General features: G+C 42.1%; 1 protein-coding gene across 2 annotated transcripts in view; it reads right to left on the bottom strand.

The window, feature by feature from the left end:
- Positions 1 to 15,778, bottom strand: part of nalcn (sodium leak channel, non-selective) — a 77,791-nt gene that overhangs the window by 15,365 nt on the left and 46,648 nt on the right. For both annotated transcript variants that reach the window (XM_061053178.1, XM_061053177.1), the window contains 4 exons: positions 3,444 to 3,580; positions 2,185 to 2,326; positions 1,914 to 1,987; positions 82 to 183 (listed from right to left, as the gene is read on the bottom strand). In XM_061053178.1, coding sequence (XP_060909161.1) covers positions 82 to 183; positions 1,914 to 1,987; positions 2,185 to 2,326; positions 3,444 to 3,580 — 455 coding nt within the window. The remainder of the gene's footprint in view (positions 1 to 81; positions 184 to 1,913; positions 1,988 to 2,184; positions 2,327 to 3,443; positions 3,581 to 15,778) is intronic.

Raw genomic sequence — 15,778 nt, 5'->3', positions numbered from 1 at the left:
GACTTAAAAAATGGGTATCAGTGCATCTCTAACGTTCAGGTACTAGTCTACATCTGTATCTGTGCGTGCATGTTGTCAAACCTGCGCTCCTGCCGAATGTGATGCTGGACGCTGAGTATGGAGCGTTCTTTGGCAGGCTGGCCTTCAAAGGATCCACTTAACATACGCTGTCTGGTACAAGCACTGGAAAAAACACAAACACAGACATAATTTATTTTTCTCTCCTTGTGATCAATACACTGAAAAATATGAGTGTGTGTGATCAGAACACAGCTGGATCTGGTCCATGTTTCTGAATAAAAGGCTATATTTGGCTTTCCTCATTCTTGGCCCATATGAGACGCGGCCCAGGCTGTCAGGATCCAATCATTCCATTAGTCAGTGTGTGTGTGTGTGTGTGTGTGTGTGTGTGGGCATCCCTGCCTGTCCTGGCTAACAGCAGAGTCATGTACCAGAACAGAGCTAATGACACTGTGGGCACAAGCAGCATGTGTACCTTAATCATTAGAGAGACTCAGAGTGATTACTTGTTTATTGGCAGTAAGCATGCATGAGTGCCTGCGTATGCTGCATTGTTTGTGTGTGTGTGTGTGTGTGTGTGTGTGTGTGTGTGTGTGTGTGTTGGTACGATTGTGAGAGCCTAATTGTGTGTTTGTGTGTAAGACGACAAGCCAGACAGAACGTGTTATGACTGCTGATATGCTGTCTATCCTTCAGACTGACTGAATAAGGGAGGGTGGGGTGGGGAGGATAGATTGGACATGGTGCCGGCGAGATAATCTACACTTAGTGCCAGCTCTGCCGTGCTAAACAGTGAATTGTCCATTTACCTCCACATGACAGTAAATGAGTCTGAAGTGGGTCTGTGTGTGTCTTAATATGTGTGTGCATGAGAGAGAGAGAGAGAGAGAGAGAGAGAGAGAGAGAGAGAGAGAGAGAAATTAACAATATCAGAGTGCTGTAGCAGGAGCGCTACATCTAATATGCACACACGTTATTACTTTCACCCACACAAAGGCTGGCATGTGTTCCATGACTGTGGATGATACATATTAAACACATCGAGCTGAGATCTCTGAGGATGGTGTCAAGCCCAAATCTTATGATGTCCTGATTAATAATAAAATAACACAAACAACTGAGAGTCATAAATGTGGAGCTGTTTAAAGTTGCAGGCTACACGTGTCCTCACATGTGGGTTAAAATTGGGCTAAGTCTTTTCGATTCTTGAGCACAATCTGCCATTGTTTAAAGCTGCTGTGAGGAGTTTTTACCTGGTAATCAAACAGATTGAAATGAATAGTGATGCCTCTCTATGACCTACAAAAGCAAACAGGACCATAAGCGATAAGATGGACCATTTATATATGGTGATGTTTGAATGTTCATAGCTGCTTCTATGGGGTAGGTGTCATACAAGACCGTTAACAAAACAGATGAAAAATACTTTTTTCTTCGTTACATTTTCCAAATCAAATATTTACAATTAGTTGAACGATTGACCGATAAAAAAAAGCAGGATAGGATTTTTACTACCTAAACATGTAAAGGACAAGTTCAGCAAAGAGTTAAGACACACCACTTTGTCCACAGGGGGCGCCAAAATGGACGCATATACAGGATATGTTTGGGCTCTTGTGCCTTTATTTGACAGGACAGTAGATAGAATAAGAAACCAGGGGAGAGAGAGTGGGCAATGACATGCAGGAAAGAAGCTGCAGGTCGGATTTGAATCCAGGCCGCCCTCTCGGAGGATAGCCAGCGTACATGAGGCCTTGACCTGACTGTTAGGCCATCGGCGCCCCAAATTGAAATGTTTATGAAAGAACCCTTAAATGCGACCTAAATAATCTCAGTTGTACCTACATTTCACAAAAGCAAAGCTTACTTAGGAGGTGTAGCTGTGTTCTTACCGCAGGATTTTATTGATAGTAGTTTCTTTTTCCAGCAGGTTTCGAGCTCGGATACTAAAAATTGACCTGCGAAGCTGAGAGAGCGAACAGTGAGAGTCCATTTCTTGGCAGTTTGTTCAATGAAGATCAAAAACACTGCTGCTGTAATTCTTATTGCTGTGATCTATCTCCTGTGTCTACAGCAATAAGAAAAGTTATTACCTTTTTATCCTCTATTGTGTAGAAGAGACAGAGCAGGTGTGAGTAAGAGAGAACAATCATGTGAAAGTACCTTTTGGTCAATGTACTTGTTGTCTTCGATGGCGGAGCGTTTGGAGTGGTCACAGGAGGAGGATGAGGCGGAGGGGAGACGTCGGAACAAACAGCTGGTGTCCTGCTGCTGTCGATCAATGAACTGCTTCATAAAACTCTCCCTGGAGTGCACAACAAAAGAATATACACATAAAACATTGAATTGTGATGCATGCTTTCCTACTGTAATAATCTATGTGTTTAAAGGTATTCAAAGTGTTAACAAGGCTATAATATAGCCAAACCATCATGGTGCATATTCTTGCTGCAGATTATGTCAGGGGAGGCTCTTTGCTGCAGTGGCCCGGCAGATGGGCTGCAGGGGAGGGGGGCATTCTGGGGGAGTGAAGTACTTCTCTGTGCACTAATCAGCAACTAAATGATTAAACTGATTATGTCTACTTTGTTGGACACAGTTAGGTTCTCCTGCTGAAAACTGCACAAGATACAATAGAATGTGTTGCAGACTAACTGTTTTTCTGGCTGAGTACATTTGGGTCTACCACAAGCAGGTATCAAATGTCCTCTCCTGGTACTTTCCCTAAAGACATATGGAGTTAATGCCGAAAAATGCATACAGGTTTTGCAACCATAGTGCCTGTTGGTCTCCATGTTGTTACACTTTCTTGGCCCTGGTACACTTGGAAGAGGTGTGCTCCCGCATGGTACAGTTCATGCACGAGCACAAGCACCAGCCTTCAGTTATCGAGACATCCCAGAGTGTTATGACTTCATCTGACTTAAATGACTCAAAATAAGCCACAAAATCAGTAAACTTGTTCTCCGATGTGCGGATGCGGACTCAACTGCCCTTGCCTTTTATTATTTTATTTTTTGAGTCGATCTGTCTTGTAACCTAAGCAGGCTTCATGATAATGTAGAGCCATTGATGTGTTTCATTGTGACATAATGCAATCTTTGTATTTTTGTATTATAACATTCTCTGCACCATGGGTCGAAAAGAAACAATTTGTTGATTTGTCTGTATGTCCAGTAGAAATGACAAAGCATGATTATAAAGATGACTTTGACCAAAAAACGTTCTAAATAGATAAGAAAATATTATCCATTATTGATCCCCAGTGAGGAAATTCAAGTGGTGCAGCGGTATAAAGACAAGAAGAGCATGCATATGAGCGCAAATAAAATAAGAATGGTTATACAGCAGGGCTTTAACAACCTTTAGCATCAAAACACACATTTAGGTTGATTAAGATGCTGTATAACTTGACTGTGTACCTGATTCTGGGAACAGTGAAATCAGAAGGGAGCTTGGAGATCTTCACCATCTGAGGCCTGTTGGGAAACTTCTCAAAGATCCGGAGTCTCAGAGGGAGCTTTTCTTTGGTGTCAGCGTTGGCTTCACTTTGCTTGAGCTAGAAGAAGTGAGAAAAAGAGCCAGTTTAGGCAGAGGACAGAGAGTACGATAAGATGCAAGGGGGAGTCAGCCACTGGATGAAAATGTAGAAGAGAGGGATTAAAATGAGATATTAAAGGGAAAGAAGGAAGCAGTTACTGTACAGAAATGTATGAAGTTACCCATGGTATTTCAGGAGAGGAAGGCTGAGCTTTAGCCTGATTTTTGCAAGAGAAAGGTTTTATCAGGGTTTGATGAGTGCAGCTTAATGTTTCTGCCTGATGATGGCAGCAGAACACTTACCTACACCAGCACACAATCACACCACACAGTGCACAGACAACCACGTTTAGCATGAGATCCCACTTACTTTTCAGAAAAGAATGGAGAAGGCAACAAAAGAAAAAGAAAAGATTACTTTGGAGTGGTTAATGGACAAAACGTCAAATAAAGGGTCGAGACAGAACAGCCTGCACATGTGCAGTCTGGTGAAACAAAAAAGATGACAAAGGGAAATGGAAACAATTATTTCCATTTAATTACATATGGGGAGGCTGGGTGAAATTCCCTTGCAGGTATTCTCTGTCTGGGTGCCTGGAGATAACCCTTGATGCATTACAGATTAGGGAGCGATGGTGAGTGGCAGCTTATCATGCAGAGCAGGGAACCGCTGTGAGACATATTGACTGGGCTGGCTGAATTTTTCTCCGTCAGTCACGCGTTTTTGAACGTCTCTCTGTCTTGCAATGCAAACACTTTCCATGTGCAATGGAATTTCTGTCAGCGTTCGTCTGACTGCAAGTCCTCGAATGACTGGAACGGCCCCTCATATTGAGGAGGTAACAGCCAGTGGAAGGAGAAACCTGACAAAGGAGGGGATGGAAATCTGCCCATCTATTTTATTTTTTTTCCAAAAAAGACTGAAATATAGGAGCGTCTATTTTACCCTGAGTGGGATGAGTGGTGAGTGGCATGCTGTGAAGACAGAATTATGCATCAGTATTTGCTTGCCTAGGCTTTCTGTCTATATTCTGAATCCCAAGATAGACACGGGATGGAGAGATGAAGAGATGGATGGAAACAGAGCATGAAAACTAAAACACGAAAAAGAGAGAAAGAGGAACCCACATGGAAAAATAAGCAGGAGACAACATGTTTCGAGGCATAAAAACAACCACACGAGTGGATAGTGGATTAAACGAATCACTGTCTTAAGACTATTCCCACATCAAAATGAAAATGAAAATGTGTTCAGCTCCTTTAGTGCTGCAGCTCTCTGTGTGAAACTTGTAGAAAGTGCTGCAGTCATCTTATATAGTAACTTTACATTTGGTTGCTGAAATTCCCAGCAAGCAAAACACACGCAAACAAAATGTCTACAAACGAGCATGCACAACAAACACGTACACACAAAAACACACGCGCACACACACAGTGTAGAATTAATATGGGCCATACTGTTCCCAAAGGTCCTAATCAATTGGGCCAACTCAGCGAGATGTACAGTTTATCCGAGGCTTCAGGCCCTTATCTGCAGCAGTGTCTTGTTAAAGCAAAACTTTCTGTGCTATCCATTGTTCTTAACTTTTTTCTACCGTTGAAAAAAAAGAGTCTGCTCACTCCTGTCAAAGAGAGCATCAATCCGCATCTTTTATACAACACTGCACGGTCGCTCTTCCTTGGTTTTAACGTTAGATTCTGTTCATTGCCTCCTTCCCTCTCTGATCTCCTTCCTTTCTACTTCCCAGGAAAAAAAAGAAAAGAAAGCTGCACTGACAGGAGCACACTTTGATATAAAAAAAAAAAAAAAAAAATGCTTTAAATATTTTTCGCATTAAAAGATTACTATGTGTGAGTGATGCACACTTCTTCATGTGCTTCAATTTATGTGTTTATTTATTTATATGCTGCATCTGGGAACCCACCTACTGTGAAAATAAATGAGAAGGCACTGAATTTAATTCCAATTTACCCCAGGAAAGCAAATCAGAATCCACTCCTCCATGAACCAATAAGATGTTTTTCATTTGAAGAAGTGATATGATGCTTTACAAATCAGCAGAGGATGTCCAGGAGGCTAATAATGTAAAAAGTAAAATAAAAGTGTCCTTACCACTGACACCGTGTAAGGCTTATCTGTGAAAGATTTGAGTGGGTTCACAAGTAAACTGCCATAAATCACTATGGTCCTGGACCTTCCCATCTGGTCAATACATGAGATCGATAAGACGTGCAAGAGCTCAGGAGAAGAGCCCACGAGCGAGATCGATTTTCTACAGATTATTGGTTTTACGTGTTACTGTATCATACAAGAGGAAAGACTGTCTCTAACAAATACACAAGGACATCATTTAATATGCAGTTACACATTTGAGACTTACTATGGAGCGTGCCCTTTGCGGCCTGTAGCTGCGTTTCCAACAAAAGTACCCGGAACTTTTAGACTGAGGAGATTCTTTCTTCCTATTAGAAGTGAGAAGTGTGTGGACGCTTAAACAGAGTTTTGAGATTATATTTGACACTGCTGCTAGTTGAACCCAAAGACAGCACCATTAGCTAAATAGCTAATGGTGCTGCGTTTCCCAAAAACACGGGGGGTCAGCGGGTATGATCTATTACTTAGTGTGTGTTTGTGCATGGGACTCATCTGTACATTTCACCTACTGTATGAATATGTCTCTGGTGTTTCTCTTTTTTGTCAAAGTCAATGGGTTATAAATCAAAAGCAGTGTGTGGCTTGCCACAAAGGAGATTTAGTGTATGCTGGTGTAACAATAGAGCCGAGACTAATGTTTTTTGCCTGGAGACCCATTCAGGTGACCTGCCGCTGCTTCCCCCTCCATTCAAGCCAATTTCAGGCTCGGCTGAGCTGGGGAGCTTTCCGTCTGGGATTTCTGCAGCTTACCTGACCAACGCTGAAGGAGAGAAGAATAAAAAATAAAAAATAAAAAAAAGAATGCTGGCCATCAGCAGCATTAGAGCAAGTTCAGTCATAGCCATAATTCAGTGGGGTGCATAGGGAGGAGATAAAGTGGTCAGCATTAAAATGGTCTCAGAGCTGCTGAAGAGTCTAATACCATGTGGAATGAAAACCAGCAGGGATGATGGCATTTAAAAAAAAGTGCGAAAGACTTTTTTGAATGGAAAAAAAACTCCTGAATAATGGCAGTACTTACTAGTGCATTTACTTTTAATGCCTTCATATGACAAGGTTGGTACCATAGAAGACATTCAGGCTGTCATACTGAAGCAGCTTTAATACACAGCTGCAGGACCAGACAAGACTCTTCTTAAGAGAAGCTGAGCAGCTAGAAGCAAGCTGAGCTAACGTTAGCGGCAGTTCGGCTCTTAACTGAAGTCCTAGCGGTTGTGTCCCTCCGCTCAACGGCTTTTGCCACACTGCATTAGTACTCTACTACCCGGATGTCGACCAGCACAGTGGACGTATAGCATCTCTTAGTGCAGAGTGTTTTGATCTAGAAAATGAAGATTCAATTGTATTTGTCATTTGAAACTGACATATCGGCCGGAGCAAGACGTAACCACCAGAGGCATGTGGACGTCAACCAGCAGGAAGGGCCGAGGGTTGGCGGTGCTAGCACTGCTAACGTTAGCAGCACTCTGCAAACCAATCTGACACCGTTTACCTGCAGACGCTGTGATCCTGTGTTTAACAATGTTAAATAAATTGTGCTCAGTTTGACTGTTTAATGAGTGTTCTATTAACTTTATTAAGGAATTAATCAAGGATCGAGGACTAAGTCGCGAGGAACATCTCTACAGCTGTACACTCTGTGCTAGCATTTCACTGTTGGAGTCGACAATGGTGACAAGCTAATCAACCCAAAATCCGTTCTTCTTTGCAGCTCTTAAGCAGTATTTGCTATTGGCATTTATGATACATATTACCGCATTGTAAGCTACTTTTTTTGAAAAATTAACATCGACTGGCACGTCTGCCAATACCTTAGCCGCATTTTAGGCTTTCTCAGAAGATAATAATACTAATACAGTGTTTCCCCTAGGTTACAGCGTTGGGGGGGTGGGGACAAGCCGACATGCCGACACGGCGACACAACGACACAAACACTTGAAGGAATCTTGGTGTTACTTTTAATGACAGCTGTCCTTTTCTCTCGGAAAGGTATCCTTAAATGACTTCTTTCCCTGATTTCCGACTCTATCCACTATCCTATCCTTACAATAAAGGCACAAAAAGCCCAAAAATAAATCTTTCAAAAAGATTCCCCTACCATTATACCCAATATAATGGTAGGGGAAACACTGTAATATGACCCAAACATGCTATGCTTCAAGCTGACCTGCAAGTAGGCAAACACACCCCTTTATCCGAATTTGAGGCAGCAACAAGTTCAAAATGACCTCATAGCTTTTTAACAACAGGGAGAAAAACACAACCAAATCACAGCTATGTCTGTACAAAAAGAAAAAGTCAAAATCTTTGACCTCTCTGAAAAATTCTCATCTGTGCCTTTTAGCATAAACTACAAGCAGTAGTTGTTGACTCAGTATGCCAATAAATACTCGTTATATGTCTAATTCCTCTCAACTCTCCGATCAGACCAGTAAAAGTGCCTCAGAGGCTTGAAAAGAGAAAGAATGAATATCTGTGTTAGTAGCCACCAGAACAACGAGGAACTGATGAGCAGCCGCCCACACAACTGCTGCCCACACACACTCCCAGAGTGTCTGCAGGAGGGTATGTACGATCTTCTGCATTTTACCATTCAGACATCAGAGCCTGCCATTCACCAACATCACCAGAAAACAGCTGTGGATGTGTGCGAGCATGTACATGTGTGATCACAGACTGCCCAGCCTGACTTTATGTGTAATCAATCATTCAGTAAGTTAGTTTGCTATATCGAAGGCACAAAACAGCTTTAAAATATTAAAAGTATAAGCATGTGTGGTCCCTGCCACTTATACACTCTACATTCCCTCGGTCTTGGTTGGGTTCCCCAGGCCTCGGGGCCAGTCGAGCTGTAACACCCAGGGGTGGAAGAGCTGAGAGCGAGTCAGCGGGGTCGCCCTCTCCTCTCATTAGCTGGGTAATGAGCCGTGCTATGGAGCTGCTGTAAAGCCACACAGCCTGTAAACCTCTAATAGCTAGCTACCCCCAACACCCAAAACAACTGCAGATATATCATTCATCAACATCCAGCACTATATATCTGGGGGGATTGTGTTCAGGTCTTGTGCTGTGATGACGTCTGGAGGCATGTGGTTAAAGCTCTTGCCATGTATTCATGTCAAACAGGTCTGAAAATAGTTGTTTTTTTTGCTTACATAACACGTTGGCAGGTCACTGAACATTTCCACTGGACGATGTGTTTAAGTCTGCATCTTCTAAGATCTATGTAAAATGATTTAAAAGAATAAACACTGAGTTAATAACACTATTTTATACAGATTTCCCAGATAACACTCAACCAAACTGTGTGTCAATTAAACATTAAACCACATCTATAAATATGATGAAAACCTGTATGCAGTTGTGGCAGGTGGCCTGAAATCTTGCCCCTGTGTCTGGCAGGTGGCAGGCGCTAATTTGATTCCCTGAATGGCAGCATGCCTGGCTGCAAACCCTTTGTCAGGTGTCATTCCCCTTTTCATTCCACATGTTCCCTGCCTGCCTCCATTCAATGCTCTCAATAAAGTGTACAAATGGAAAATAAAGTTAACTTTCAAAAAAGGGTCATGAAATGTTTTCACTTTTTCTTTTCAATAAACGATGAATTTCAACATCAGAAAATATCTACCAAAACATTTTTGTATCTAGACAAGCACCATGAAATCTTTATTTTCATCTACATTTAATCCGACACATCATTGGAGACATTTACTCTGAAACTGAACAAATCAACAGGTTGCAACTTGTTACTCTTTGCTTAGTCGTCCCTGTTCAATCTATATCTAAGCCAGTGCTTTTAAGAATGAAAATGCTTTGAAAAGGCTGTATAAAAGTCCCTTGTTTTCCTCCATTTTTGCATCATATCTTTTCTTTTTTTGTTCCGCACCATCTGTTTACAGGATTATAAACTCAAGTGGTGAGTTTACAGAAAAGACACATTTACTCTCTGAGCAAAATTAATCTGTGATTGCAGCCAAGAGCAAACATGCAACAAACAAGTCATTTTAAATACAGATAATGTTCTGACTGTGTTTGATTGTGCATGCGAGTATGTTTGGTGTGTGTGTGTGTGTGTGTGTGTGTGTGTGTGTGTGTGTGTGTGTGTGTGTGTGTGTGTGTGTGTGTGTGTGTGTGTGTGTTTGTGTGTGTTAATGCTAGGTTTCAAACAGACAGTAGCAGGGGCACAGGGCCTGGAGTGTCGTCCAATACAAAACTGAAGGTGACATTATAAAGATAAGAGCACATTGTTTTTTGAACCTCTAAGAAACACGCTGCTCTTTCCTCTGCCTCTTCCATCTTCCTCGCCTTTCTTCTCCTCCACTAAATCCCCAAATGTGACTTTTGTCCTTTAATCACGCAAATGGAGGACAGGCTTTTAGTTTAATTCATAAATAATGAAATCCTTGGTGGGAAGCCATAACACAACCACTCCATTACTCATTTGATCAAACTAAATTCTGCTCCACAAAAACGTACATTCAGTTCTAGGTGTGAATGAATTAGAGAGAGCCTGCACGACTGCACGTGTAAAAACACGGCGACCCAAATGCAAACACATGCTGTGACGACCCCTCCCTCCCTCTCTGCTCCCACTCTGCCTGTCTGCATGCTTGCTTCTCTCTCAGTACTCAGTCTTATGCTGCACTCATGTGCTCCTCTGCTGGTCTCAGTTTCTGAGTTGGGAAGACGTTGTCCTGACTTCAGTGTGTTCACGTGCTTTCAAGTCGGAAAGTCGACATTTAATAACAACAAACAAACAAACAGCATGGGTGCTACGAAGACGATGTGTGGAACGTCACTGTTACAAGTTATATTTGAGTAAAAAGCTGGTGTGCACTACGTGACTTAATAAAAAGTATCTTCACATTAACAAAACATCTTCAAACATCCACGAGATGACGTCAAGTCGACAACTTGGGCACCTAATTCTGTCCCGAGTTTCCGAGTTGATGTTCCAACTTGAGCAGGTGTTCTTATACATTTTATACGTTTTTCTGTCTGCTTCCGACACCCCATGAATGCAGGGTTACTCTTTCAGGTGCTTGGAGTTGGCATGCTGGTGGAGCTGGGAGGCTCATCAGCCGTTACCTGCTCAGCTGAGTAGGACCGTCAGAAAGGCACAAAGGCTTCCCTGATTAACACTATCATTCTCTCTCAGGTGTTAGGAAAAGAGAAGTTTCCTGTCACAGCTGTGGAACAGTGACTACTCCAAAACATCATCTACACCCCCCTCCCCAAAAAAATCCCTCCTTTTTCTCCACTCTTTTTTATTTTACCTCTTTCACTGCCTTCACCCCCCCTCCTCCTACTCCTGTTTGATCTCTCACCATCAATGCCACATTCGCTGACAAATATGGAGCAAAAAGATAGACGCAACTCCACAGCCGACCACACACTGTCAGTGCCATGCGTCTCTCCACGCCGGTTTTGACAAGCCTGACACGCTGGGGGCAGCAATCTGATTACCTCTGTGTCACATCGCACCATCTGTCTGTGGCGGCTGGAACTCCCCACAGTGTTTCCTTAAGGATGTTCATGTTGTTACTGAGCTCTCCCTCGAAAACATGTCGGTTAAACTGATAATAAATTGGGGATGGGAGAGAGAAGTCATGCATTATACGCCTTCAGATCCCAATTGATGCGTACACGAACCTCTGCCGCACACAGAGGCAATCATTAACACACACACACATCTGTCTGGTAGAGCCATAAATCCTTGAACACCAACATCTCATCATTCAACTTTTTGCATGTGTAGCTCGTACACTAGATGGCAGCATGGTTAGCTGGTACAGGCTATAAAACAAAGCAGTCCTCTTTGACATTTGCAGCTTGAAACTGGACCAAACTTGTTCTGACAATTCAGGAATCGATCTCTGAGCACAACAATTATCCTCGAGCGAGTGCAGTGGAAATCCTATCCCTAGGCAGTTGTGGGTCTGCCCTAAAAAAAAAAAAAAGGCCAAGGACAGAGGATTCTGTGTATGCGCAATAAAAGTATGTGGATGGAACCAATGGCAACACCGCTTCATGAGGCTATATTGTTGCCAATGTGACAAAGGATAGCACCCCACCCCACTGACCACAACTTGACAACATTTCTCCATCAGGGAAAAAGTGTTGGAGTTGACATTCAGCTGGTGTTAGGGTGAATAACAGATCTTTTATTGATATCTAAAGAATGGATAGGCAAGGTGAAATTTGGTGTTCTTAAAATGCAATATATCCAGCATTAAAGTGCACTAATTTGTTGTCACCCATCCAAAGACCCATTCAGATATCTGCTGGCTACAATAACAATGGCTTATCAATCAACCATTACTTTCTCTGAACTTGACCAGAACTACTGTAGAAATGCACCAATCAGAGCCAATACAGCTGATGTTGAAAATAACAATTCAATCAAAAGTTAATTTGAAAAAAAAAAAATTGCATTATTTCTTTGTAATTCTTACAAACAGCATGTCACTGATCTTTCTCAGAAACGGTGTAATACTTCCCCATGACAACACTTTTTCTCACATTTCACCATGTAACCGATCAAAGTTTGTCCAACAGGTGACTTCTTCTGCTCAATAAAAAACCTCCTCCCTGAATCAGCACTTAGTCATAATAGCCTTCCAGAATTAAATTGATATAACACAACGGATAAGCAGCGGCTACTGATGTTAGTGCATGCCACATTTTTTGCTGATGGGTCCATAACTGTCAACAGGGCCGAAATCAGCGGATACCAATGTTCAACCAAAACATATGTGCATCTCTAAATAAAACATGACCTTAAGACTGACCAAGAAAATATAAATGCTAGCCCACATGCCCTCATTTTGGCTACAATAAGGACAAACTGAGTTGAAAAACATTACTGTGCCTTAAGAGCAGATACAGTGTGTCTCCCAGAATACACCCCGGCTCAGAGGGATGGCACACTTTGAAGAAGACAAAAGAAAATGTCAGAGGTCAAAGTGAGAGGTTTTCGTGGTCAACCGGAAAGGGATTCAAACGTCTATTTGTCTGCATGTATTATGCACACGGACTGTAGACAGAGCCACAGTAGCTATGCCTTTAGCTTTTCCTCGCTCTGTGCCTGTGCTTTTAACTTTCCCAAAAGTACTCCTCATGACTCATCTACCTGGCCTCAGGACCTGTTTGATTGCCACACATTTCCACTTTCACACAAACACATACAAAAATGCACAAAAAAAAAGTGTGCACAAAAAATGTATCCCCACTAACAATTCCTTTTCATACACACACACACTCTTACACACATTATCATCGTCATCACTGCCCTCGGGGGTAAACACCTCTTTCTATTTGGTTGATATCTTGCAGCTCAGGATAAACATTTTCCCCTCTCCCTGCACCTCCCCTCGCTCCTGCAGTGTTGCTCTGTGGGCAGGAATGATTTGTTGGATGGAGATGCACCATCGCTCTCTCCCATCACAAAGCCCACCCACCTGTGACACCACAGATGAAGGCGGAGCAATAACAACGTCCAACAGGCGGAGAGACGATGTTGTTTTTTCATATGAAATGCAGCCATTGGCTCGTCCTTGTTTTCTCCCTCTGATGGAAAAAAAGGCGTTTGTTGGGTTGCACATTGCAGATGCATGCATAGAAACAGCTGCAGCGTTATGGTCCCTATCAGCAGAGGTTACATTGGAGCGTTGTAGCATGACAAAAAAGCATATCCTCAAATCTTTTCAACAATCAGACATTTCACGTATCTTATAAACAAAGGCGGCTTGCTGTTAATCTCCTCGTCTGACTCCCACACAGAGGTATATTCGTTTCAGTCTATTTCATAAGCAGCTAAAACTCCTCACAGGAGCTTTACATACTCCTACAGGGTTGTCGTCCAGCGATGAAAATAACACTCATATTACGTGGATAAGCAGGGTCCATATTTCAGCTTTTCTTTTGTTTCACATGACAAACTGAAAAATTCCAGACACAGAAAAATAACAGTTTTATCTGCTGACTTGCATTGGCACAAATCTGAATCTGAAGCTGAACACACTATTGGGGACAATAAAGTCAGTCAGTCAGTCAGTCAGTCAATCTGTCACATTGGCATATTCCTTTCAAATCTCCGTACAAAAGCTGTAATGAAGGAACAAAACAATTCTCTTCAATTGATCGTGCACAATTTCTGCAAAGTAATATATCTGGTCTACAAGTGTATTTTGAGCTCAAAGAAAATACCAGGCAATGATACTCTATGAGAAAAAGAGGCAGCTGTCGCTCAGTTAGTAGAGTCGTCGCCTCTCAACTGGAAGGTCGAGGGTTCGATCCCCGCTTAACCCTGCATTGCTCCCGCTGCTTTGGTGACAGTTTATGAATGGATTAGTGTTGTACTCACTCTCTGATGTATGTCGCTTTGAAGTGAATTGTAGAATATATATTTTTTTAAAACGTGGAAATCCCTTTACAACAATCTTCTGAATACATTACCAGTCGACAATCCCACTTAGCCCAAGTACTGTTTCAAAATGTTGGGCTGTAGGAGGCAATAACTGCTAGTTGTTTCGGGTTTCTCCCTGAGCCTGTTTTGTTGACAAGTTTTGAACATGTGTTAAGAGACTGAAGTATGCACCTGCAGATCTTTGCAAACTTTCATTCTTAAAATGTGTGAAAATGTGTTCATGATTATTTTGTTTACGCAGCAACAACTGCAACACGAGCACGGACAAACAATCCGTTTTATACTGCAAAGCTGAAATGTTTCTAAATTAAATTTCAAGAGCAGTTAAAAGCTTTCCCATGTTTCACATTATCAATGAGCAGAAACACAACAGCGGGCCAATTGCACCAACAGGGCTTAACTAAGGTCATTTAAGGTAACTAACTAATCACCCTGTCGATGCAATCGGCCCCTGGGGCTGATATGTTTGTGATTGCAAGTTGGTGGTGGTGGTGGTGGGTGGGGGTCTACTTCCTCCCTTCACTTCCGTTTTCCTCAGCTGTCTACTTTTCTCCTATCCCAGGACTCATTTCATTAAGAATTTCTAGCAAACCTAATTTCACGCAATAAATGCATTATCCTAATCAACACTGATGAGTGAAGCATGCACTGGTGCACACATTCATCTCTGTGTGTGTGTGTGTGTGTGTGTGTGTGTGTGTGTGTGTGTGTGTGTGTGTGTGTCTGTGTCTGTGCTATCAAGAAATTCCTGCTTCTTCCTGTGCTCCTGGTTGTTTTATGATGGAATAAATCAGTTGCTACATCCCTGCTTACCTTCCTTTCTCTACTTGTTATTGACCTCTCTTTATATGCACGAAAACATCAAAACATTTTGTGTGTTGCATGCAACAACAACAACTGCTCTTTTAAGGATGTGATTGCAATATAACAGATTTACTTTCCAACAGTTCACCTAAAACATCAGTGTAGCAGATATTTAGATCTTTCAGCACAAGCCATAACGCTGATCAGTTCAATGAGGCTACCCACAAGCCCCCTGACGCTTTAAGTTAAGACTCTCAGATGAACAACACCTAATCAAGACAAATGGTCTGTCGGGGGTTGACAGATGTAAGTCGTTCCCCTGAAAGGCTGGACTGAAATCAGCATACAAATGATGACAGATGTTTTTTGGCTTACAAGCCTTATTGAGGATGTCATTATCGAATCAGCAACATGGGCAGACGTAGCACACTGCTGCTGCTCCACAAAACCCACACGCACATACACCTGGTTAGGCAAACTGATGGGAAAGTAGCTCATATGTAGTGACAGGTGGAAATATAAAACTAGTTCTGATGACGTTATGATGACGACCAAAATGTGTTGCCTGGTAACAATCCGAGCTGATCAGTTTAAAAAAAATGCTCCACTGAGAACAGATATAAGCAATAAAAATATATTGGCAGATAAAAGTTAAAGCGTTTAAATTTGGCTTTAGAATGCTCATAGAAGTTTTTTTTGTGTGCAGTCAGTCACAGGTGCTTTACTTTTATGCAGTTGTTACCACATGTGTCTACTTTTAGCTCTGTGAGTCATGAGGTAGTCCTATACCTGCAGCCAAACAGAGTGTTTGGCCTCTACGGTGTGTAATA

This window comes from Labrus mixtus, chromosome 13 (assembly GCF_963584025.1).
Source record: "Labrus mixtus chromosome 13, fLabMix1.1, whole genome shotgun sequence".
In the NCBI taxonomy this organism is placed as follows: domain Eukaryota; kingdom Metazoa; phylum Chordata; class Actinopteri; order Labriformes; family Labridae; genus Labrus; species Labrus mixtus.
This window is presented reverse-complemented; position numbering and strand designations above follow the sequence as displayed.